Below are 27295 nucleotides of genomic sequence, written 5' to 3'. Positions count from 1 at the left end.
TTGTTGTGAAAGGCTTGTTGGTGTTATTTGTGAAAGTATAATCATTATTTTCCTTAGTTGTTTCTTTCATTATTTCTCGTACTATTTCTTCTTGTCTCACTTGTTATCTATTTTGCTATGTTACTTGCTATTTTCCTTCGTTATCTTAATTGCTATATCTCTCGTTATTTTTTTGTAATGACCCGATAGGTCATTTTGAGTTCTAGTTTCCTATTTCATAATTTGAGGACTTATATAGCGTTATTCGATGATATTTGACTTGCATGCATGGTCCGTTTTGATTTTCAAAAAGTTTAAATGTGATTTATAAAGAAAACTTTATTTTGAGACTTAGAAGTTAACATTGTTGGTAAACGATAACGAATTGGTATTTTGACGATTCCGGTAGTTTCATATGTTGATTTTGAACTTGTACACATGTTTGGTTAGGGCCCCAGGTGACCTGAGCCCATTTCGGCGCTTATTGTGAAAAGTTAAAATTTTGAATTAATGAACTTTGAAATCTTTGAGTTTTGATGTGTGATTCTTGATTCTTGATGTAATTTTGGCGTTTTGAGCTTTTGAGCGAGCTTGTTTGAAGTTTATATACTTGCGTGAATGTTTGGAATGAGTCCCGGGGGCTCGGATGAGTTTCATAGTGGTGACCACTTTTTGCCTTGTTGAGATAGTTGATCTGCTCGCGTTTCATAGTGCTCCGCGATCGCGGAGCTTGTCTCATGATCGCGTACAAGGATTGGGGATTTGGACCTCGATTTGAGGTCCAATCTTGATACAAATCACATATTTGGACTCGAAGGTGAATGGATAAATGGGAATTGGTTTCGAATTTCGACCATGTGGGTCCAGATTGACTTTTTTGACTTTTTTAAATGTGATAAAGATCGAACATTTATGATATTGTAGTAGTTTCTAACGTTTGTTTTTACTTATTTAGGAACTATTTAACTAGATTCGAGTGATTTGGAGGCTTATTCTAAAGGTAAAATTGTGTTGGATTGTTGATTTAATTCTGGAAAGAGGTAAGTATCACAGTTAACCTTTATTGCGGGAATTAGGACGTGATTGATCTATTTTCTACGTGATCTATGTGTGGGAACGACGTATATACAAGGTGACAAGTGTATATGCAATGTCATGGGTTAAAGCACGCAGAGAGAAGTAGTTTATTTCATGCCTTTAAATTATACCATATCTTTACCTATTTCATGCTTTTACTTGTTATATGATTGTACTTGATATATGTTTCTACTTGATATATGTCTTTACTTATTACATGCCTTATTTGTTCATATATTTACTTATTGTATGACCTTACTTGCTACATGCCCTTACATGCTATTAGATAGATGTCTTTACTTGATTTATCCCTTTGCTCATTTTTTGTCTAACTCTACTATAGTACATTGGATTGTGTGACAGTTAGATTGATCTCGTGATTACAACTTGATGAAGTCTTGTTAACATATATATGTGTGAGGCTAATTCTTGAATATTGGGTTGCCTATCATTCTTTGTTCGTGTTCATGTTTCCTTGGTGAATTATGCGTTTTAGTTCTCTTTTATGTTATGTCTTGAGATTCGCCATACTTAGCTGCTATTGGGTGTTTTCATATGAACTAGTATATTGGATCTAGTTGCATGCCGTAACGGTATTGATTATTGATGATATTGAGATTGGATCGAGTTGCAAGCCACAATTCTATATTGTTATTTCTTTCTGCTTATGCGCAGGTTTTTAAGTAGGTGTCTTGTCATAGTCTCGTCACTAACTCATCGAGGTTATACTCGATACTTACTGAGTAAATGATGTCGGTTAATCTAATATTAAACTTCTACACTTCTTGTGCAGATTTTAGAGTTTGTCCCAGCGGTGCTCCTAGGGTTGATTAGCTCGGACTACTCATGAGACTTGAGCTAGTGTTGCATGCCATTCGCAGACCCTAGAGTCCCTTCCTATCCTTTTATTATTGCTTATTGTACCAGACAATATCATTTTTTTTTTGCAGACATTGTATTTAGTATTCTTAGAATATCATGTACTCGGTGATACCAAATCTTGGGAAGTTGATTAGTCGGTGTTTGCTTTAGACTTATATATGTATTTCTAAATTTTACTATCATTCCATATTATCATGTTGTTACTGTTAGTCTTATTTTACATATTTATTGTTAAGTGTTGGCATGCAAAGCAAGTAGTATTAGGCGTCATCACGACCTCATTGGTTGGGATTTTGGGTCGTGATATTTTTCTCGTTATTTAACTGCAGAGGTTTGTATAGTAGGTGTCTTGTCTTAGCCTCGTCACTATCTCGTCAGGGTTAAGCTCGACACTTACGAGTACGTTAGGTCGGTTGTACTCATACTATACTCTTGCACTTCTTGTGCTGATTTTGGCATCGAATTGTAGTGGTACCCAGAGGACGAGCTAGCTGGTGCTTTGAGGAGACTCGAGGTAGTGTTGCACTCTGGTTCGCAGGCCTTGAAGTTACCTTTCTTTTAGTTCTGTTACTATTTATTTTCTTTAAACAATGTATTTATTATTCTAGACATTTTATTTAATAATTTTGTAGAAGCTCGTGTACTTAGTGACACCAATTCTAGGAGGTCCTAAATGGATGTTTGGTTTTAATCTATTGTAAAATTATGTGCTTTACCCTTTATTATGATATTATGTTGCTTTATGCTTAGTTTGTTTCCTTTATATTCGTTAAGTGTTGGCTTGCCTAACAAGCGGCATTAGGCGCTATCATGACCCCTTAATTGAGATTTTGGATCATGAAAATTACCAATTTTAAAAAAACAAAATTAGTGTTAACTGCACATGTGAAAGAGAAACTTACTTCAAAAGAATAACGACTACACCAAGTCGAACAAAAATAGCTAATAGAAAAGCAATATTGTATAACACTATCTATATACCAGTATACATTATTATACACTTATTATAATTTTATATAATATTTATAATAATATATCAGATTGTATATAAAAATAGAGTTTCACCTTCAACTTCCTTTTCAACTGATATGATTCCCAAACTAATGTTAGTCAAATATAATCAACCAAACACTCTAGATTCAAGTTACTACAAGCTTTTTCAATAATTTAGATTCACCCAAATAATTACATTAGTAAAATTTAATCAATAGGATAAGGCTCATGGGTTTCTCTTCTTGCTTGAGCCTCTTCTCACATATAACTCAAATTTACACCAAATCAGTTTAAATTTAAGTTTTGAATTCCTCTTAATGATTTCAATCGATTGGAACAACATCCAATCCAAATAACTAAAAAACTTGCAAAGTGAAATTTGTAACATCGAGAACGACCTTCAATGGTAGACTTCTATTATTTAAGTTTTTAATCAAAAATATTTGGAAAAAAATCTTATACACAAACTGGAGCAGTAAAAATTTAGACAAGAATTGACAATTACCCAATGAATTCTTGAAGTTTTAAAGGCTTTATGGTGAAGATTAAAGTTAGAGTGTATTGTCTAATTTGCATGAGAGTTTTTTAAATGCTGGAAGGTCAGGTGGCGAGGGAGCAAAGTGCACAACTATTGTTTAGGGATTTGGAGAGCAAAGTGCGAAGGTTAGAAGTGAGTCTTTAATGTTGGGTTAAGAGATGAAAAAAGAAAAATTAGCATCCTATAACAACACATAACAGGAATTGATAATTTTTTAGCCTTATATTAGGTTTGGCAAATATAGTCCCAAACAATTGGCATTATATAGCAAAATCTTTAAAAAAAAAAAAACTACTCTCTTTTATATTCTCTCTCAAAAAAAACTACACGCTTATTTTGGCTTCCCACCCCTTTTCTCTTCTTGTATTTCTTCATCTATCTCTTCTCTTTTCTCTCATAGTTTAGCAAAAATTCTTGCAAATTATGCAAAAAAAAATCAGTGGGATGAAAAGGTAAGGTTGATTTCACATAAGAGAAAATCAGAAGCAAAAACTAAGAGAGAGAAAATATATTTCAACTTTATTTTTCTTCTCTCTTCTTTTTTTGGTTGGATTGGATGAGTGGGTGTGATTGAAATTTGTTGAAAATACCTAAACGAGGCTATATACAAAATTTGAGCAAGATTAGCAAAAACTAAGAGATAAAAAATATATTTCAACTTCGTTTTTTTTCTCTCTTCCTTTTTTTGTTTGGATTGATGAGTGGGTATGATTGAAATTGGTTGAAAATTCCTAAACAAGGCTATATACAAAATTTGAGCAAGATTAGAAGTGATTTAGACTGGTTTCAGGTAAAATATCAGACCTAAAAATCCAACTGTGACATGTGTATATCACGTTGTATATCGTGTACATCAATGTATATCACACACAAGTTTTTAAGGACGTCTGTGTATATCACTTTGTATATCGTGTATACAACATAATTCTTTTATGGACACCCGTGTATATAACATTGTATATCGTATATATAACACAAATTTTCATGGATATACATAGACACACATAATATACATGAGATATCACTGATGTACATAGAGATATACACGGGTTACAATAGGGGATACACATGTGGAGTCGTCTTGAACTTGAGTTTTCAATCTGAAATGTGTTATACAAAGAAGGAAAATAAAATTTTAATAATTTGTTTTGATATACAGATTATTATTATGTTATACACTGTGATATACAAATAATATAATTATTAATTATTGATCAAAAAATGATTTGTTTTTTTGATATAGCATGTTTAAGAAGTTCTAAAATATAAAAATAATAAATATAATTGCGGGAGTAAATAATATTTTGGTATACAAAGAAAATTAATTTTTGATATACACAAAGAAGAAAAATAAACTTATGATATCTATTTTGGTATACACATGTCTGATGTGCTATACACTGTGATATACAAATAATACAATATTTTTATTGTGATATACATTGATATAAAGGCAGCAATAACTATATATATAATTTTATATTATTGATATACAAAGAATAATATTATTTATATACAAAGAATGAAAATAAAATTTTAATATACATGTTGATATAGACAAAGAATAAAAAAAAGTTGTGACATGCATATTATTATTGTGATATACATTTATTGGCTATTTGATGTCAATATCTATAACTAGGGCTATTTTCTGCTAATTATATGGGTATGTTGTTATACCATGCCAAAACCCCATGAAAAAAATTAAGTTATATATAAAATGGGCCAAATCGAGTAAGAAAGTTAAATATGGGCCCAATTTGACAGAAAATATTGTTCCAATTGATAGAGAGAGTAATGTTTTACGTATTATACAATAACAGAATTTAATAGTATATTCTCCTTTTTTATATAGTAAATTTTTGTATACCGTTAGGTTTGATTGGAATACTAGTAGGTATATTGTTGATTTTAATTTGATTGTTAACACACTTTAATAGTATACACACTAACTTACCTTAATAGTATATTCTATTTTATTATATTAAATGTAGGTATCCAATTAGGTTTTAATTGGAATACTATCATTATTTGATAATATATTCTAATAAATGTTGGTTTATTGTTAGGTTTTAATTAGAATATTAATGTACTTTAACAGTTATTTTAGTACATATTTATTATACTGTTAGATTTTAACTGGACTACAAACATCATTAAATGGTATATAATAGTGTATATTCTATAAGGCTGTCAAATTTGGCTTTGTAACGACCCGACCGGTCGTTTAGAGCTCCAGCGCGTTGTTCGGCGGTTTGAGGCCTTGAGTAGTTTCACTTCATGTTTTATGACTTGTACGTGTGGTCAGAATTGAATTTCAGGAAGTTCGGAGTGGTTACGGAAAGAAAATTCTCAATTCGGAAGATTTAAATTGGAAGAGTTGACTAAGGTTTGGCTTTTGCGTGAAAGGCCTCGGAATCGGAATTTGAAGGTTCCAATAGGTTCCTATGATGATTTTGGACTTTGGCGTATGTTCAGGTTGAGTATCGGGTAGTCTGGGAATGTTTCGGCATCTATTATGGAAGGTTGGCATTTTGGAAGTTTAAGAATTTCTTAAGTTGGATTTGAAATAAATTTTGGTATTATCGATGTCTGTTTGAAGTTACGAGCCTTGGAATAGGTTCGTATCGTGATTTGTGACTTGCATGCAAAATTTGGCGTCATTCCGAGATGTTTAAACATAATTCGGACGCATTCGGCGAAGTTTGAATGTTTGAAAGATTAAAGAAAGGTTTCGTTCGCCGATTCGTAGTTTTGATGTTGTTTGGCATGATTTGAGGCTTCGATTAAGTTTTTATTGTGTTTAGGAACTTGTTGGTATGTTTGGATGGGGTCCCGAGGGGCCCCGGGCGCGAAACAGATTGAAACTTGGAATTTGGGTCATGTTGTTGCTGCTAAAGTCTGGTGCCATCGCACCTGCGGAAGGAGTGGCCGCAAGTGCGGTCACGCAAGTGCGTATGGGGTCATCACAGGTGCGAATTTGGTAGAGGAGGTCTGGGAATGCAGGTGCGAGGAAGATTCCGCACCTGCGAAATCGCAGATGCAGAGAAGGGGTCGCAGAAGTAGTCCTAGGTGAGAGGCTATGGTTGCGCAGGTGCGAGGGAATTTCCGCACTTGCGAGCTCGCAGGTGCGGGCTGTTGGTCGCAGAAGCGGGAAGGGGCCTTGGGCTAATGAAGCGCAGAAGCAAAGTTGTTGTCGCAAAAGAGACGTCGTAGGTGCAGCTGGATGTCCGCTGGTGCGGAAGTCGCTGGGCAGAAGGGTTCTTTTAAATCGAGACTTAGCTCTCATTTCTCTTATTTCTCACTTGAATGGCCGAATTTGGGGACCTATTTTGAAGAGATTTTCATCATACAACACAAGATAAGTAATTTTTCACTTTTTGTAAGCAAAATATATAGTTTATATGTGGATTTAAGGATTAAAATTTGTGGAAATTGTGGAATTTTGGTAGGAAACCTAGAATTGATACTTTTGGATTTGACCACGATTTTGGAAATGGAATTAGGAGTAAATTATATATTTGACTTCGTAATGTTATAGGTAATGTTTATCTTCAAAAAAATTTGGAATCCAGGTACGTGGGCCCGAGAGTTGACTTTATTGACTTTTCAAGCGGAGTTGAGAATCATTATAAAATGTTAAATTGTAAGGACTTGAGTATATTTTGATTGATTTGCATGTTGTTTGACTAGTTTCAGAACGTTTGGCTTTGAGTTGAGTTTTTAGAGGGGCATTGAGGCCGGTTATGGAACTTTGGAGCGAGATAAGTCTCCTGTCTAACCTTGTGAGAGGGAAACTACCCCCTAGGCGATGTAATTGTTATATGCTACTAGTTGTGGGTGCTACGTACGCACGAGGTGACGAGAGTCTGGGTAGACTTAGGACTTTATCATGTAATATTTGAATTTCTTGAACTCATTCTACTGGCTTAATTAATTGAATTTGTAATTGAAATTGATTTTTTTAAAAAAATATATATATATATATATATTAGACCGAGCCTTATCGCCTTGAGTTGTTGGCAAGTTATTTGAAAAATATTAAAGGTTATATTCACTTTGTGCTCATGTACTGTATTGTAGGCACGTGTCTCGTAATTAGATGATTTTTTCCCTTTCTTGTGTAGCGGGCCGAACACCTCGGTAGTGTAATAGATGCATCTATGGTTCGTGGCGCTCGACCCTCAGCAGCGTACACATTATTTTGGATCAGGTCGTACGCCTCGGCATAATCATGTGTTATATCGCTAGCAGTCCGAACACGAGATTATACTTCCACTTATGCCTGGCATTTTATATGGTATTCACCATTCCTTTGATATTGGCACTTGATATGTTTCCGAGTTGTTGGGATAGGATACGAGATTGAGAAGTTTATATCATTAAAAGAATTTTGAAAGAATATGTTGGTTACCGTTTTATCCCATTATTATGTGGTGCTTCATATCTGCTTACGATTTATCATATTGCTTTATTGGACCTCTAGTAAGTATCGATGTCGACCCCTTGTTACTACTTCTCCGGGGTTAGGCTAGATACTTACTGGGTACGCGTTGATTTACGTACTCATGTTGCACTTCTGCACTAAATGTGCAGGATCTGACAGGTTCATTTGATGGTCATCTGGGCACATAGGTGTCACGAACCAAAATTCTAACCAGTCGTGATGGCGCCTATCTCAATTCTAGGCAAGCCGAAATCTCTATAAACCACAACTTCTTTCAAGTATGAAAATATAATATTTAACTAACATCCACAAATCTTACAATTACCGATACAACCACTCTCAAAACCAGGTGTCACTGAGTACATGAGCATCTAATTATGAATACAAGTCTGAAAAATACGGTTTGTAATAGTCTAAGACCAAATATAGTAAATAAGGAGATAGGGAAGGAGAGGCAAGGTCTGCAAAACACGACAGCTACCTCAGAATCTCCGAAAAATCAACTGTGTAAAAGATCAACACCAGCTATGTCCGGAAACACCTGAATCTGCACACGAAGTGCAAGGTATAGTATGAGACCAACTCAGCAAGTAACAATAATAAATAAGGAACTGAAGATAGTAACGAGCTACACAGTTATGGTTCATTTCCAGTAATTCCAGCAAAGAATAGACATGCTATCAAATCTGGCAGTTTAATGTCAAATAAATTTTTATATAGTTCCTATTCATGTAATCTGTATATCAAAATCTTTCAGAGATTTCACAACAATGACAGATAGCAATTAAGTGCAACAACAAATGGAAATCAAGTAAAACCTCTTAGGACAACAATCACTCACTAGGCTTCCAACCCTCATCACTCCCTGGGCTCCCAGCCCTCATCACTCACTCTCAATGGGTACCCGCGCTCACTGGGGGTGTACAGACTCTGGAGGGGCTCCTACAGCCCAAGCGCTATAATCTGCATGGACAACTCACGTGCCATAATATAAATATCTGGATCCGCACGACCAACTCACGTGCTATAGTATAATATAAGGATCCGCACGGCCAACTCACGTGGTGCACGGCCAACTCACGTGCTATAGTATAATATAAGGATCTGCACGGCCAACTGACGTGCTGCACGGCCAACGCACGTGCTATAGTATAATATAAGGATCTGCACGGCCAACTCACGTGCTGCACGAACAACTCACATGCTATGATATCAATATCTCACAATTAGGCCCTCGGCCTCTCTCAGATATAAATCTCTCCAGTCTCTCGGGCTCTCATTAATCATGAAATAAGCCCAAACAACAATGATATGATGTATCAATAATAATAATAGAGACTGAGATAAAATGTGCAAGTAAAAACTGAGACTGAGTACATATAGCATTTAGCAGGCAATTCAACAAGTACGCGACCTCTGTGGGTCCCAACAATACTATCACATAGCCTAAGCATAATTTCTAACATGATTTACAGTCAAATTTTATCAACACATAGAGAGAATATAGCTAACAATAAATTATTCAACTTTACAATTTTCTGGGACAGACCAAGTCACAATCCCCTCAGTGCACGCCCACACGCCCGTCACCTAGCATGTGCGTCACCTCCAAAATAATCACATGATACCAAAATCCAGGGTTTAATACCCTCAGGACCAGATTTATAATTGTTACTTACCTCAGAGCATGAAATTATTTACTCTGCTATGCCTTTGACTCGCAAATCGTCCTCTGAATGCCTCGGATCTAGTCACAAATAATTCGTTTCAATCAATAAAATTTATTGGAATTAATTCCAAGAGAAAATGCTAATTTTCCATAAAAATCCGAATTTTAACTCTAAAATCGCACGTCTCGGAACTCGAAAAAAGTTATAAAATCCGAAAGTCCATTCAACCACGAGTCTACCCCATACCAATTTTACCAAATTCTGACCTCAACTCGACCCTCAAATCTACAAATCTTATTTCCAAATTTCTAAGTTTCAATCTCCGATTTACACCTCAAAATCATGTAATCTAGTCGGATTATTCGATGATAATTCAATATTATGGAGTAGAAATGACACAAGGGATTTACCTCAAGTTTTCCTTGAAAATATATCAAACATCGCCTCTCCTCAAGCTCCAATTTGTCAAAAATGGTGAATGGGACGAAGTCCCTATTTTTATAATTTTTCCCAGACCTTGGCCTTCGATCGAGGTCCTCGATCCTGACCCTCGATCCTGGTCCTCGATCCTAGGCCTCGATCTTGGGCCTCGATCGTGGCTTCGATCCTGATCCTCGATCATGGCCCTCGACCCTGGCCTTCGATCTGGGTTCGATTCCGGCAGGTTCTGGGCTCGATTCTGAGAGATTTCTGGACTCGAATCTGGCAGAAGAAATTTCCAACAGAAGGAAATTGCAGCAGCTATTGTAATTTAATTTTTGATCTGTTATCCATCTGAAACTCACCCGAGGCCCTCGGGACCTCAACCAAATATACCAACAAGTACTAAAACATCATACAAACTTAGTTGAATCCTCAAATCACCTCAAACAACGCTAAAACCACGAATTACGCCCCAATTCAAGCCTATTTAACTTTGAAATTTCTAATTTCTACAAATAACGCCGCAACTTATCAAATCAGGTCCGATTGACCTCAAATTTTGCACACAAGTCATAAATGACATAACATACCTATTAAAATTTTCAGAATCGGATTTCGACCTTGATATCAAAAAGTCAACCCCTCGGTCAAACCTCCCAAAAATTTAACTTTTGGCATTTCAAGTCTAATTCCTCTACGGACCTCCAAAAAAATCTTCCGAACATGCTCCTAAGTCCGAAATCACCATACGGAGCTATTGGAATTATCAGAATTTTAATTCGAGGTCGTTTACACATAGGTCCATATCCGGTCCACTTTTCTAACTTAAATTGTTTTTTCAATTATGAGACTAAGTGTCTCATTTCACTCCGAATTCCTTTCGGACCCGAACCAACTAACCCGATAAGTCATAAATCAATAGCAAGGCATAAATTGAGCAGTAAATGGGGGAATGGGGTTATAATATTCAAAACGACCAGCCAGGTCATTACAATAGGCGCAGCTGCTGCAGAGATTTTATGGTGAGCTGCATTTCAGGCTACGTATCGCATCACACAGAGTCTCCGTCATACTATTTACTTTGTCCTGTCTTATTTATATTCCAGACATATGTTGTATTATTATTGTACTCCTTAGTAAATACTCATGCACTTGTGGTACCGGGTTTTGGGGATATTCTAGTTGATGCTTATGGATTCGCATATTATTATCACCTTTTATTTTTGTGCAATACTAATTATGTATGTACCCGTGATTTTAAGGGCATAAATTTCCTTACTTAATAAAATTTATGATTTCAAAAGTAATAAAATGAACAATTAACGTGATAGTTCACTGTTAGCTTGCCTAACGGCGACGTTGGGCGCTATCACGGCCTATAGTGAGTTTTGGGTAGTGATAGGCCCAAGTCCAAATGACCCGCCCAACCCGTCCAAGGTTGGGATGGTTATTGACCCGCCCATTTATTAAACTCAACCCATCTTGACCCAACCCATTCAAAGTTGGATTATTTTTTAATCCAAATTGATCCATGAGTAACTTTGCTAAAATACGTTTAAAATATATTTATTTTTTTATTTGATATGTTATATATGATCTTAACAAAAGGAAAAAAATCTTATTTAGTAATTATACAATTCATAAGAAAACAACATATATTAACTAAATATTGATAAGAATTGGGCGGGTTGGACTATGACTTAAATTTTAGCCCATCTTGACCCAACCCATCTTAACCCAAGTAACATATGCATAAAATATATAAAGGAACATTTTTTTTCTTGAAAAAGTGAAAGACATAATGATGCATTACACCTATAACATGACTATGATAGAATATATTTAGAGTTATCAAAATAATACTCTAGTTCCTAATAGTTCAAGGAATAAAAATAAAAATAATATAAATTTATTATTTAAAAACCTAAAACTAGATAACAAATTACAAATACTCATTGTCTAATACAAATAGCCAAAATAAAGTCATCAAACTAAATATATAAACTAGTTTTAAGTTACGTATTTTGCGCGTGTACCCCATATCAATGAATACATATTTGTAAAACAATTATATAAATATTATTAAATAATATATTTGACTTATAGAATAAAAACTAAACTAAAGAAAAAAGTATAAGAACCTTGAAAATGACGAACATTGATCCCAGTTAGCTAACTCAATAATAGCAGAAATACTTTCTACAAAAATGTCACGATCCAATTTCTCCTATAGGCCGTGATGGCACCCAACGTCGCCGCTAGGCAAGCCAACGGTGAATTAGTCATGTGTTTATTCTTTTAATAATTTCAAAGTAGTTTATTTTTGTTTATTAAGTAGATGAGAAGCGGAAAATTATAGTAAAGAAAGGCGTAAACTAATGAAAGAGCAAATACGGTGAAATAAATACTCAAAACCATAAAGTTTCTACTAGCATATTTTCAAGACCCAGTGTCACAAGTGTATGAGCAACTAGTAGAATATAAAAAACACTTATGCTACTGTCTGAAATAAAATAGACAAAAAGTAAATACAAAAGAGAGTGTGTGATTGCTGCAGGACGGACTGAGAGAGCAGCTCACCACTATGCCTCAGAGTAACCGGGGTGCGCGCCTGAATGAATGCCAGATGCACCTGCCTCAGATCCTACACGATTAGTGCAGAAGTATAGCGTGAGTACATAAATAACATGTACCCAGTAAGTATCTAGTCTAACCTCGAAGAAGTAGTGACGAGGGGTCGATATCGACACTTACTTTGGGCCAACAATTAAAATACAGAAATACTAAATAGGCATGGAATACGTGAATAATAATAATAACACAATAGCAAGCAGTGAATAAATGATTCCTTAACTGATAATCAATTTAAAATTTTCAAACTGACACGAACTAACTCCAATAAATTTCGAGCCAATAAATAAAATATAACCTCTCAATTCATAAATATAATATCAAGTGTAATTGGGCTCCAAGCATTATCACGCAAGATTTATGCCAAGGTCGTACGGCCCGATCCAGAATAATGTGTACACTGCCGAGGGTCGAACGGCACGAACCATAGATGCATCTATTATACTGCCGAGGCGTTCGGCCCGCTCCACAAGAAGAGAGAATACTCTACGAACATCCGATTTAAAAGCTACCACAAGACTAATACACAAGGAAGCACAATTTCTATTGACGGAAAAGTAACCCGCCAAAACTCAAAGTAAGTAAAATTCGGTCTTTAGGAATTATTTATCAAGTTTCAATATAATTTAAGAACTTAAATTAACAAGTAGAGTGCAAACAATACAAGTATTTCAAGATTGGGTCCTAAAACTACCCGGACTTAAGCATGATTTGTAGCTACGCACGTACTCTTGTCACCTCGTGCGTACGTAGCCCCCACAATTAGAAGCAAATAGTAATTTAAAACACCAATGGGGTAAACTCCTTCTTACAAGGTTAGGCAAGAGACTTAATTCGTCCCAAAGCTCATTTTTCGGCCCACAAATTCACTTTAAAGCCTCAACTTGGTGCCGAATAATCTGAAGCTAGCCAAATATTATACTCCCTCCATTTCAATTTATGTGAACCTATTTGACTGGGCACGGAGTTTAAGAAAAGAGAGAAGACTTTTGAACTTGTGGTGTAAAATAAGGCACATATATTTTGTGTGGCTATAAATCATTGCATAAAGGTAAATTATTTCCAAATAAGGAAAGAGATCATTTTTTTTGGCAAGGACTAAAAAGAAAATAGGTTTACATAAATTAAAACGGAGGGAGTATAAATTAATCAATATACACTCACAAGTTCATAATTTAGCTATTAGAGTAATTACCCAACCCAAATTGGAAGATTCTTAAAATTCACCCTGGGCCCAACTCATGAACTCAAGTATATAATTTCAACCCAATAACATAATCATTTTAATTGTTAAATCCCATTTTTATCAAAACCCTAAGTTCTTCATGAATCCTACAATTTTTCACAATCTTTCCGTGTTTAATCTACCTAGAACCCTTACAATTAACTTGGAAATGGGTGGAAGTTACTTACCTTAGGATATTGATGGAAATCCCCCTCCAATGAGCTCTCAAAATCTCCCAAGACTAAGTGAAATTGTGAGGAAAATGATCTAAGTCTCGGATTAAAAACCTCATTGCCTCCAGCGATTTCCTCTTCTGCGGATCTTGGTTCGCACTTGCGACGCCGCACCTGCAGAAAAACAATTGCAGGTGCGGTCCTAGCCCAGGCTGCCTCCCTTCGCTTTTGCGAACGGGTTTTCCCTTCTGCGGACTGGTTTTCGCTTCTGCGAACATGCTTCTGCGGAAAGCCTGTCGCACCTACGACCCACACCTGGCTGGCCTTGCTTCGCACCTGCGGCCTCATCATCGCAGAAGCGAGTTCGCTTCTGCGGAACTTCTCCACTTTTGCAGACCACTGGACACTCACCCCAGGCCGCGTCTACGATCACATGCTCGCTTCTGCGAGCTCGCACCTACGGCCAAAATCACGCAGGTGCGAACGCACAAGAACTGGAGCACCAACAGTCCCTCATGCTATATTTCTGAGTCTGATTCCAATCCGTTTCGCATCTAAGGCCCCCGACACCCCATCTAATTACACTCACACATCCAATAACATAATACGGACCCGCTCGCATGATCGAAACTCTGAAATAACATCTAAAAATACGAATCATACGCCCAAATGCATGAATCAAATTATGAAACTCAAAATTTCTAGAAACACTTCCGCACGTCCGATTCCTATAAAATCAACTTGGAATGTTGCCAAATTTTGCGTGCAATTCTTAAATAATCATACGGAACTATTCCTAGGCCCAAAATCCTAAACGGACCTCAATATCACCAAAACCTACTCCAATCCACACTTAAAGAACTTAAAAACCTTTAATGCGCCAACTTTCAACATTAAGCACCGAAACGCTCACGGGTCATCCAAAACCCGATCTGAACACGTGCCCAAGTCCAAAATAGTCATACAAACCTATTGGAACCTTAGAATCCCGATTCCGGAGTCGTTTACTCAAAATTTTGACTCAAGTCAAACTTATCCTTTTAAGCCGTTATTAAGGAACTAAGTGTTCTGATTTCAACCCGAACCCTTTCAAACCCGAACTAACCATCCCCGTAAGTCATAAAACACTAAAAGCACATACAAGGAGTCTTAATTAGGGGAACGAGGATCTAGAAAGCAAAACGAATAGTCGGGGCATTACATTATCCACCTCTTAAACAAACATTCGTCCTCGAACTGGTGTAGAATCATACCTGGAGTGCTGAATAGGTGTGGATATCTGTTCCTCATGTCCTCCTCGGCATCCCAAGTCGCTTCCTCGACTTGTTGACCCCTCCACTGGACCTTCACCACAACAATTTTCTTGGACCTCAAATGGCGAACCTGTCTGTCAATAATGGCAACTGGCTCCTCCTCATAACCCAAACTCTCATCTAGCTGAACCGTGTTGTAATCTAGCATGTGCGACCTGTCGGCGTGATACCTCCGGAGCATAGACACATGGAAGACCAGATGAACTCTCGATAGACTGGGAGGCAAAGCAAGCTCATAAGCAAACACCCCAACTCGCCACAACACCTCAAATGGGACAATAAACCTTGGGCTCATCTTGCCCTTCTTCCCGAACCTCATGATCCCTTTCATCGGCGAAACTTTCAAGAGAACCTTATCACCCACCATAAATGATAGATCATGCGCCTTCTGATCCGCGTAACTCTTATGTCTAGACTTTGCTGTGCGAAGTCGCTTCTGAATCAACTTTACCTTCTCCAAATCATCCTTCACCAAATCAGTACCATATAACTTAGCCTCGCCGGGCTCAAACAATCTGATGGGAGAACGATATTTCTGACCATATAAAGCCTCAAATAGAGCCATCTCGATGTTGGACTGATAACTTTTGTTGTAAGCAAACTCGGCCAAGGCAAGAATCTATCCCACTAACCTCCAAAGTCAATGACACATGCTCTGGGCATAGCCTCCAGAATCTGAACTGTCTGCTCCGACTACCCGTCGGTCTGCGGATGAAAAGATGTGCTGAGCTCTACCCGGGTACCCAACTCGCTCTAAACTGCTCTCCAAAAGTGCAAAGTAAACCGAGGGCCTCTATTTGATATGATGGAAACATGCACACAATACAACTGGACAATCTTCTGAATGTAAATCTGGGCCAATCTCTCGGAAGAATACGTAGTCACAATCGGAATAAGGTTTGACGACTTAGTCAACTTGTCGACAATGACCCAAACTGCATCAAACTTTCTCAAAGTCCGCGGCACCCCAACTACCCAGTCCATAGTAATGCACTCCCATTTCCACTTAGGTATAACCATCTGCTGAAGTAGGCCACGTGGCCTCTGGTGCTCATACTTGACCTGTTGGCAATTTAGACATCTCGCCACATACTCAACTATGTCCTTCTTCATCTGCCGCCACCAATAATGTTGCCTCATGTCGCGATACATCTTCGTAGCCCTTGGATGAATAGAATACCGAGAACTGTCTGCCTCCTCTAGAATCATCTCTCTTAAGCCATCAACATTAGGAACACATAGGCGACCTTGGAGCCGCAAGAATGAAGGACAGAAGATTGGAAAACACCATCTTCACGGATAGTAACCTCCTTGGAACCACCTTTTAGTACCATCTCTCTAAGAACCAGTAAGTGTGGATCATCGTACTGACAAGCCTTGATCCGCTAGAGTAAGGAAGACTGAGATACCACGCATGCAAGAACTCGACTGGGCTCAGAAATATCCAACCTCACAAGTTTGTTAGATAAGGACTGAATGTCCAAAGCCAATGGCCTCTCCTCTACTGAAATGAATGACAAACTGCACATACTCTCAGCTTTTCTGCTCAAGGCATCCGCAGCCATATTCGCCTTGCCCGAGTGATAAAGGATGGTAATATCATAGTCCTTTAGTAATTCAAGCCACCTGCGCTGCCTCAAATTAAGATCCCTCTGTTTGAAAAAATACTGCAAGCTGCGATGATCGGTGTAAACCTCATAGGACACCCCATAAAGATATAGCCTCCAAATCTTAAGAGCATGAACTATCGCAGCCAACTCCAAATCATGTACGGGATAATTATTCTCGTGGGGCTTCAGCTGACGTAAAGCATATGCAATAACTTGCCCCTCCTGCATCAATACACAACCCAAGACAACGCACGAAGCGTCGCAATATACCGTATACATCCTTGAACTGGAAGGCAACACTAACACAGATGTTGTAGTCAATGTGGTCTTGAGCTTTTGAAAGCTCGCCTCGCAATCATCAGACCATCGGAATGGAGCACCCTTCTTGGTCAACATAGTCAAAGGTGTTGCAATAGATGAGAAGCCCTTCACAAACCGGCGATAATAACCTACTAACCCCAAGAAGCTCTTGATCTCGGTCGTTGTGGTAGGACAAGGCCAACTCTGAACTGCCTAGATCTTCCTAGGATCTACCTTAGTACCCTCGCCTGATACAACATGCCCTAAGAATGCCACATAATCTAACCAGAACTCGCACTTGGAGAACTTAGCATATAGCTTCTGTTCCCGCAAGGTCTGAAGCAGCACCCTCAAATGCTGATCGTGCTCCTCCATGCTACGCGAGTAGATCAATATGTCATCAATGAAGACAATGACAAATGAGTCAATATACGGCCTGAATACCCGGTTTATCAAATCCATAAATATCGTCGGGGCGTTGGTCAAGCTGAAGGACATCACTAGAAACTCATAGTGGCCATATCTAGTCCGGAAAGCTGTCTTCGGAACATCTAAATCACGAATCTTTAACTGATGATACCCTGATCTCAAGTCAATCTTATATAACACCCTGGCACCCTACAACTGGTCAAACAAATCATAAATAGGCGACAATGGGTATTTGTTCTTAATGGTAACTTTGTTCAACTGGCGGTAATCAATGCACATATGCATAGTCCCATCCTTCTTCTTCATGAACAAAATTGGTGTACCCCAAGGCGACACACTCAGTCTGATAAATCCCTTTGCTAGCAACTCCTCAAGCTGTTCTTTCAACTCTTTCGGAGCTATGTTGTATGGTGGAATGGAGATAGGTTGGGTACCTGGAGCCAAATCAATACAGAAATCGATATCACAATCTGGTGGCATGCCTGGTAGATCAAAAGGAAATACATCGGAGAACTCCCGAACCATGGGCACTAAATCAATCGTTAGAGTCTCTGCAACCGTATCCCGAACATAAGCTAGATAAGCTAAACATCCCTTCTCGACTATGTGTCGAGCCTTCAGAAAATAGATAACCCGACTAGATGCACTGACAGGTGAACCCTTCCACTCCAATCTAGGCAACTCTGGCAACGCCAAGGTAACAATCTTGGCATGGAAATCAAGGACGACATGATATGAAGACAACTAGTCCATACCTAGGATGGCCTCAAAGTCGGTCACATCAAGCAACAAAAGATCCGCTCTAGTCTCATAACCACATAAAGTCACGATACAGGACCGATAGATCCGATCCACAATAACAGAATCACCCACTGGCGTGGACACATATACAGGAGTACCCAAGGACTCGTGGGGAATACCCAAAAAATGAGCAAACAGAGATGAAACATATGAATATGTAGACCCTGGATCAAATAGTACTGAAGCATCCCTACCGCAGATAGAAATAATACATGTGATCACGGAATCTGAAGCTACTGTATCTGGTCTGGCTGGAAAATCATAGAACCTAGCTGGAGCACCACCTGACCGGCCTCCACCTCTAGGACGGTCCATACCCACATGTCATCCGCCTCTGGGAGGCCGTGCGGCTGGTGCGGCAAATGGTGATGTAATCATAGGCTGATGACCCTGTTATATTGCCTTGCCCCAAAGCCTGGGGCAGAATCTCCTCACATGACCAAGATCCCCACACTCGAAACAACCCCTCAATACGGAGAATGACTGACCCTGAGTCTGACTTTGGGGACCTGAACTCCCACTGGAGGAACCCTGAATGGCTGGTGGATGGTAGGAGCTCTCAGGGATGACGCTGAAATAGGGCCGCACTGGAGCACCCCGAGGAGGCGACAATGTTGAATATGTGGGCCTGCTAGACTGACCCCTCACAAACTGACCTCTACCCCCAGATGAAGCACCACTGAACCCTCCAGAATATCAAAATCGCTTTTCCCTCGGCATCTGCTCTTGGCCACGCTGACCAACACCCTCGATCCTCCGAGCTATCTCCATAACCGGCCCGTAAGGAGTCCCCATCTCAACCTCTCGGGCCATAGTGACCTGAATACCAGAGTGCAAACCCGCAACAAACCTTTGTACTCTCTCTACATGGGTGGGGAGTATCATAAGTGCATGGCGAGACAACTCAGAGAATCTAGCCTCATAGTCGGTCACTGACATCTAACCCTACTGGAGCTGCTTGAACTGACCCCGCAACTCTTCCCTCTGAGAGGGTGAAATATATATCTACAGAAAGAGACGTGTGAACTGGTCCTAAGTTAAGGGAGGAGAACCCGCCAGTCTGCTGAGAATATAGGACTGCCACCATCTACGGGCCCTGTCCTCCAGCTGAAAGGTGGTAAAGTCCACCTCGTGGGACTCCAATATCCTCATGTTGTGCAGTCTGTCCCTGTAATGATCAATAAAGTCCTGGGGGTCCTCATGTCGCTCACCTCCAAAGGCAGGAGGATGTAGCCTGGTCCATCTATCCAGTAGCGTTTGCAGCTCACCGGCCATAGTTGGTCTGGGCTCTGGTATAGCTGATGCAACTAGCTGAGCTCCACCCACGGGTAGTGTGCTCGGGGTCTTATATACGGTAGCTTCATACCCTGGAGCTTGAGCGGTAGGAGTCTGTGCTCCCCCTCCCGCATGAGAAGTGGTTGGGTCTGCTGGAAATAAACCAGCCTGCGTCACTGGGGCCGGCTCCGCTACAGGAACCTTGACCTGCTCCTCAATAATAGGATCCTCTACTGGATCCACTGGTGGCACCACTAGAGCAACTTTAGGATGCCCTTGTCCTCTAGAACTAGCTGGAGCCCTCCCTCGGCCTCTGCCTCTGCCTTTAGCAATAGGGGGAGCAGCTCCTCCATGGTCGGGTACATCTGACGTGTGCGTTCTCACTATCTGTCAGAGAATAAGAGAAAGATACTTAGCACAACATCAACTGCACGATAGGAGATGAAGAAAGAGTAGTTTCCTAACACCCTATAGCCTCTCGAAGATAAGTACGGATATCTCTGCACCTATACACAAGACTATTAGGCATGCTCATGACTTGTGAGACCTATGTGAACCTAGTGCTCTGATACCACGTTGTCACGACCCAATTTCTCATATAGGCCATGATGGCGCCCAACGTCGTCGCTAGGCAAGCCAACGGTGAACTAGTCATGTGTTTAGTCTTTGAATAATTTCAAAGTAGTTGATTTTTTATTATTAAGTAGATGAGAAGTGGAAAATTATAGTAAAGTAAGGCGTAAACTAATGAAAGAGCAAATACGGTGAAATAAGTACTCAAAACCATAAAGTGTCTACTAGCATGTTTTCAAGACCCGGTGTTACAAGTTTATGAGCAACTAGTAGAATATACAAAACACCTATGCTACTGTCAGAAATAAGATAGACAGAAAGTAAAGACAAAAGAGAGATTGTGGGTGCTGCAAGACGGACTCCGAGAGCAGCTCACCACTATGTCTCAGGGTAACGGGGGTGCGCGCCTGAATGAATGCCAAATGCACCTACCTCAGATCTTGTTCGATTAGTGCAGAAGTATATCGTGAGTACATAAACAACATGTACCTAGTAAGTGTTCAGTCTAACGTCGAAGAAGTAGTGACGAGAGTTCGACATTGACACTTACTATGGGCCAACAATTAAAATACAAAAATTCTAAATAGGCATGGAATACGTGAATAATAATAATAACACAATAACAAGCAGTGAATAAATGATTTCTTTACTAATAATCAATTTAGAAATCTCCAACTGACACGAACTAACTCCAACAAATTTCGGGCCAATAAATAAATTATAACCTCTCAAGTCATAAATATAATATCAAGTGTAATCGGGCTCCGAGCATTATCACGCACGATTTATGTCGAGGTCGTACGGCCCGATCCAGAATAATATGTACACTGCCGAGGGTCGAACGACACAAACCATAGATGCATTTATTATACTGCCGTGTCCAGAAGAAGAGAGAATACTCTACGAACATCCGATTTAAAATCTATCACAAGACTAATACACAAGGAAGCACAATTTCTATTGATAATTAAATAACCCGCCAAAACTCAAAGTAAGTGAAATTCGGTCTTTACGAATCCTTTATCAAGTTTCAATATAATTTAAGCACTTAAATTAACAAGTAGAGTGCAAACAATACAAGTATTTCATGATTGGGTCCTAAAACTACCCGGACTTGAGCATGATTTGTAGTTACGCACGGACTCTCGTCACCTCGTAAGTACGTAGCCCCCACAATTAGAAGCAAATATTTATTTAAAACACCTATGGGGTAAATTTCCTCTTACAAGGTTAGGCAAGAAACTTACCTCATCCCAAAGCTCACTTTCCGGCCCACAAATTCACTCTAAAGCCACAACTTAGTGCCGAACAATCCGAAGCTAGCCAAATATTATATAAATTAATCAATATACACTCACAAGTTCATAATTTAGCTATTAGAGTAATTACCCAACCCAAATTGGAAGATTCTTAAATTTACCACCGGGCCCACGTGCCCGGATTCCAGAAATATTTGAAGATAAATATTAACCATAACTAACAAACTCAAATATATAATTTCTACCCAATTTCATAATCATTTTTGTGGTTAAATCCCATTTTTATCAAAACCCTAGGTTCTTCATGAATCCTACAGGTTTTCACAATCTTCTCGTGTTTAATCTACCTAGAACCCGTACAATTAACTTGGAAATAGGCGGAAGTTACTTACCTTAGGATATTGATAGAAATACCCTCCAATTATCTCTCAAAATCTCCTAAGACTAAGCGAGTTTGCTTCTGCGGCCCCATCATCGCAGAAGCGAGTTCGCTTCTGCGAAACTTCTCCGCTTCTGCGATTTCCTAGTAGGATCATCTACAGCATTTATCCCTACGTCAATTACTGCAGCGCCAGGTTTGATCCAGCTGCCTTTGATCTGAAAAATAAGACAGCAACTTGGTTCAGAGGCCAGTCATCTATGAACTAAAAATTAGCACTTGCGGAATGGTTTTCTTACTGCCATTAGCAGGGTTATATTTCATCAAGAAAGCTCTATTGCAAGGGTATAGTAAACAAAAAATTAATTAATAGAAGGAAAATGAGTACAAAAAGGAGGGTAAGAAAGGAGAAATGAATGCTCCTTGTTACCATCATAGCCTGTCCTGCGGCAGCAATAATAATGTCTGCTTCACGAACGATTTTTTCTGGTTCCTTGGTGCGTGAGTGCACTATAGTAACAGTAGCATCTTCCTTCAGAAGCAGCGGAGACACTGGTAATCCAACAATGTTACTTCGACCAACCACAACTGCATTCTTCCCCTTTATGCTAATCCCACTTCGATGTAAAAGCTCAATGCATCCCTGTTGATAGGAGTGCTTTTAGAAGCTAGATAGTAAAGATTTGAACATAAATTCTTAATTAAGGCAGGAGAATTAGAGATCTGGATGTTTTGTTATTCAATAACAGAAGTATTAGTTGTTCTCAGAATCAATGAAGTGTATCACTTCACTACCTTGGGCGTGCAAGGGAGGAACAAGGGTTGTCTGCCTTTCATTGCAAGCTTGCCAATATTCAGAGGATGAAAGCCATCTACATCCTTTTCTAGACTGATTTCACCTAGAACTCTCTCTTCATTAACATGTTTTGGTAACGGAAGCTGTACCAGTATACCTGTCGCAATGCACAGAGTGCCTTAACTACACTTGTCTTTGTTATGCGTCATTTGATATTCTAACCAACACATTTTCTTCTCAACAATATACTTGCACAACATTACTAATAAACCAGAACTAGAAAATTAGAAATGCTTACTCGAGGAAAAAGTGAAAGAAAAGAGAAGAAATCTAAGAAGCAGTCAGGCAAAACTTGCAAAAACTCCACCAGCAAGGTAAAACCAAATTTTAAAAGTCATGGAAAGAGGTGGTGTAAATAAAGCTTTGACCAAGTTGAAGTTAAAACTTTTTTAAAGATGGAAGTTGAAGCTTTGACCAAACTGTAGGAATGAGATATTAGATAGGTGCTCTAATCCGAGGATTTTCAGTTTCAAATAGACTTAATTATACTAACTGAATTATGCAGTACCAACGACATAAAGCAATACACAGGTTGCATGTAGAATGGCTGGTTACTGTAGATGCCACTATGTTGCCAACAATTAACACCATTGAGTTTGTCCGACAGAGCAATTTTATATCAAATATTTTGTATTGAGCCTACAATAGCTAGGACCTTAAAGTTCTCTTTTTGAATAACTACACAGGTATGGACAATGTTGGCTAAAAATAACCCGGTTGTACAAAAATAAAGTAGGAGCATGATGAGAAAATAACATCTGCAGTATGCCCAAACCAAGTACAGACAAACAAGGCTAAACTTCCTCACCCAAACAACAGAAGTATAACAATGCAAAGCAGCAAGAGGCAAGAAAAATAACTTCCTATTATCGCCAATGACTAACCATGTACATCACGATTAGCATTCAGCTCGTGGACCTTGCTAATCAATTCATCTTCAGCTACGTCCTCTGGGAGATCTATGTCAAAAGATTGAATGCCAAGTTCAGCACAAGATTTTCTCTTCATATTCACATAACTTTGAGAATCCTTCCTATTTCCTACAATGACTACTGCCAAGCCAGGGACCTGAAAATAACAAAAAACTTGGATACTTGAATTCCGCATGACCCATGAAAAATACAATTTCTGATTAAGGACATTGCTGCACCAGCTTCAAAATTCAAATACATCATATACACATTAAAGAATGCACATACTCTGAATTATCTTCATAATATCCACGATGTAATTACCTGATTAATAGGAAAATTTCCGTACATGCATTCGCTTAAGCATGCAGATACACATGTCAGGGAACTAACCTTGCCATACTTTTCTGAAAGGAGTCGGACTTCAGAAGCAATCTCAGAACGAATAGTTTGAGCAATTGCTTTACCATCAATGATGGTAGCCTTGTGATCTGATGGCGATGTCATTGTTTCTTCAACCGAGAGATAACTTCCCTATAATTTCAGGACTGCTGGTTTCATACAAGAAAAGATAAGTTAAACCAAAAGGTTGGACTAGGGTAAGAGTAGGCATATTCAAAGTCAACATTCTACTACATAACTCAGTACCAATCCAAAACATATTAAGCAGCTATCGATTTAGTTCAGCTATAGTGATATTTTAAAGTGTATTGTGATTAGCGGGTGCCTAACAAGAGTGTGGCTTTCACAAGGCGAATATATGTCGGACTAAAGTGTATTTGTGAACTGATGAGTACATTCTTTCCCTACTCGAGAGGAACAAGTGCACTACTTTTCCCATAGGCCATTAGGAAGAAAAAATCATTTAGAGAATGGAAAAACTAATAGATTTGATTGAGTGTTTGTTTGCAAACTTAATGATTGAATAACAGGCCTTTTTTCAATTTTGAAGCCTAATTAAAGATGATTAGGTTCGGTTTTGATTTGGACATGAATATAATCTTGTTCAGGCAAATTTAACATTGAAACTTTCATTACCTCAGTAAAGCGGTACTTCGTAGAGATGCAAGGTGCAGATAAGCACAACTTAATATGACAGGCACAATTTTAAGAAAAGCAAAACCTTGCACCACAGTGCTCTATAACTGTAGGTTGAATTAGAAAACTCAAGTCAAGTAGTAAAGTGTTCAGATAACAATGCTGGTAGTTGGTTCTGCTACAAAAGCCAACGAGGTTTTTAAAGTAAACTTAAAGGTCCTCAATTGAGAGGAAAAAACTTTTGTAGCCTCCCTATTTGAATTTTTCATATAAACTAATTGGAGATAACCCCAATTCACAGTGGCGAGCATTACAGCTCGATGGGTATTTCCTTATTGATTGTTATGTGTGGATCGGGTGGCACTCCACAACAAGTATGATATTTGGATCAGGTTGCACGCCACAACGGTATCATGTGTGGATCGGGTTGCACACCGAAACAGTAAAGTGTTGAGTACGGTTCCCTATACTTATTTTTGTGTGTCTTGTTTCTCATCTCTGAGAAAGGTTCATAGCATCTGTTTGGCCGTTTTATTCGTTACGCGGGCTGGGTAGTTCTTTGCCAGAGTTCGTTCTTCCTTATGTGTCATATTCGAGTTGTAGCTTGTTGGCGCATTGATGGCGTCATATGAGATTTTAGTCAGTGATTGAGGTGGCTTATTGTCTGAGCAGCTTATACTGGGTGAGAGAGATTATTGGACCTTAAATCAGTGCGATCGGATTTATGTAAAGTATATTAAAGAGAAGATGTCACTACTCAGTTCAAAATGAGGTAATGGTTCTTGTCAAGCGGGGAAACTCCATGAGTTATTGATTTGACGGGTGGTTATGAGTTCCTACACATCTCTTTTATCGTTGCAGTATTGTGAGGTTTGAGACCGAGCGTATGTGTGTTATGAGGTATACTACGAACATCTGGTTCGTGAATTTACAGTTATTGTAGTCGGAGGATGTTATTATGGACATACGAATTGTGCGGTGCATTGTGTGATCTCAACATGGGTGCATGATCATATTTGGTATAGTGGGTTGAGATTGTTACGGTGTCGTATGTTGGAATCAGGTCTCGAGGAGAATTTCGGATGTTGGAATTTGGACCTAAGGCTTGTTGGCCAAGGTAAAAGGAAGGATCATCAGTCTTGCTCGAGCTAATGTGCTCACATGGGTTGTGGTGGCACGGGTAGGTGCATGAGGTGTTAAACAGTGATTTTGGTCAACTCCGAAATGGTTCTTGGCACGTTCGAGGACGAACGTATGTTTAAGTGGGGGAGAATGTAACGACCCGACTGGTCGTTTTGAGCTCTAGCATGTCGTTCGGTGGTCTGAGGCCTTGAGTAGCTTCGCTTACGTTTTACGACTTGTACGCGTGGTCGGAATTTAATATCGAGAAGTTCAGAGTTGATTCGGAAGAAAAATTCTCAATTCGGAAGCTTTAAGTTAGAAGAGTTGACTAAGGTTTGACTTTTTAATAAATGACCTTGGAATTAGAATTTGAAGGTTCTAATAGGTTCGTATGATAATTTCGAATTTGGGCGTATGTTCGGGTTGAGTATCGGGTGGTCCAGGAGCATTTCGGCACTTATTTTGGAAAGTTGGCATTTCGAAAGTTTTAGAATTTTATAAGTTTGGTTTGAAGTGGATTTTTATGTTATCGATTTCCATTTGGATTTTTGAGTCTTGGAATAGGTTCGTATTGTGATTTATGACTTGTTCGTAAAGTTTGGCGTCATTCCGGAATGTTTAAGTATGATTCGGACGCGTTCATCGATGTTTGGAAGTTTGAAAGTTCAAACATCGTCGATTCATGATTTTGATCGTCGATTCATGATTTTGAAGGTTCCAATTGATCGTCGATTCATGATTTTTATGTTATTCGTGGTATTTTGAAACTTTGGATAAGTTTGGATAAGGTATTGGGACTTGTTGTTGTGATCGAACGGGGTCCCGGAGGTCTCGGGTGAGTTTCGGGGTAGTTTCGGATCAATTCACCTTGTTTTGTCACTGCTTGTTTCTAGTGTGGTTGATGTGCATCGTGATCGTTAAAGTAAGGATGCGATCGTGAAGAGTTAGTTGGGCTGGTGGAGGTTTTGTTCATCGCGATCGCATAAAAGGAACGTGATCGCGTAGCAGGAGCAGGTGTTTCTTCGATATCGTATGGGCTGAGTCGCGAACACAATGAGTTGAGGAGGCATGCCTGTTTGGGGGAGTTGTGTTATGCGATCGCGTAGGGTAATTTCTGAGCTGGGGTTATAGCCTTCGCGTTCGCATGGTTTGACTCGTGTTCGCGTAGGCTTGTCTGGTTAAGCTTTGCGATCACGAAAGGGTTATCGCGTTCGCGTAAGAGGATTTCTGGGCAAGGTCTGTTTGGCCTCCGCGATCGCGTAGAAGGGAGGCCTGGGCAGTATATAAGTTAGCAAAAACAAGATTTACTCATTTCATATCATTTTTCTCTATTGGAGCCAACTTTGGGGGAATTTCGGAGAGCTATTTCATCCATCTCTTGGGGGTAAGTG

General features: G+C 39.0%; 1 protein-coding gene across 1 annotated transcript; it reads right to left on the bottom strand.

The window, feature by feature from the left end:
• Positions 1-15187: 15187 nt before the first annotated feature.
• On the bottom strand, positions 15188-15682 carry LOC138907493 (uncharacterized). The gene is made up of 2 exons (XM_070198092.1): positions 15292-15682; positions 15188-15207 (listed from the first exon to the last, which is right to left on the bottom strand). Exons 1-2 carry the CDS (start codon positions 15680-15682, stop codon positions 15188-15190), a joined length of 411 nt encoding a protein of 136 aa, XP_070054193.1.
• Positions 15683-27295: the final 11613 nt, after the last annotated feature.

The sequence above is a fragment of the Nicotiana tomentosiformis genome, chromosome 3 (assembly GCF_000390325.3).
Source record: "Nicotiana tomentosiformis chromosome 3, ASM39032v3, whole genome shotgun sequence".
In the NCBI taxonomy this organism is placed as follows: domain Eukaryota; kingdom Viridiplantae; phylum Streptophyta; class Magnoliopsida; order Solanales; family Solanaceae; genus Nicotiana; species Nicotiana tomentosiformis.
Note: the sequence above shows the minus strand (reverse complement) of the source record. Positions and strands in the feature narration are given on the sequence as shown.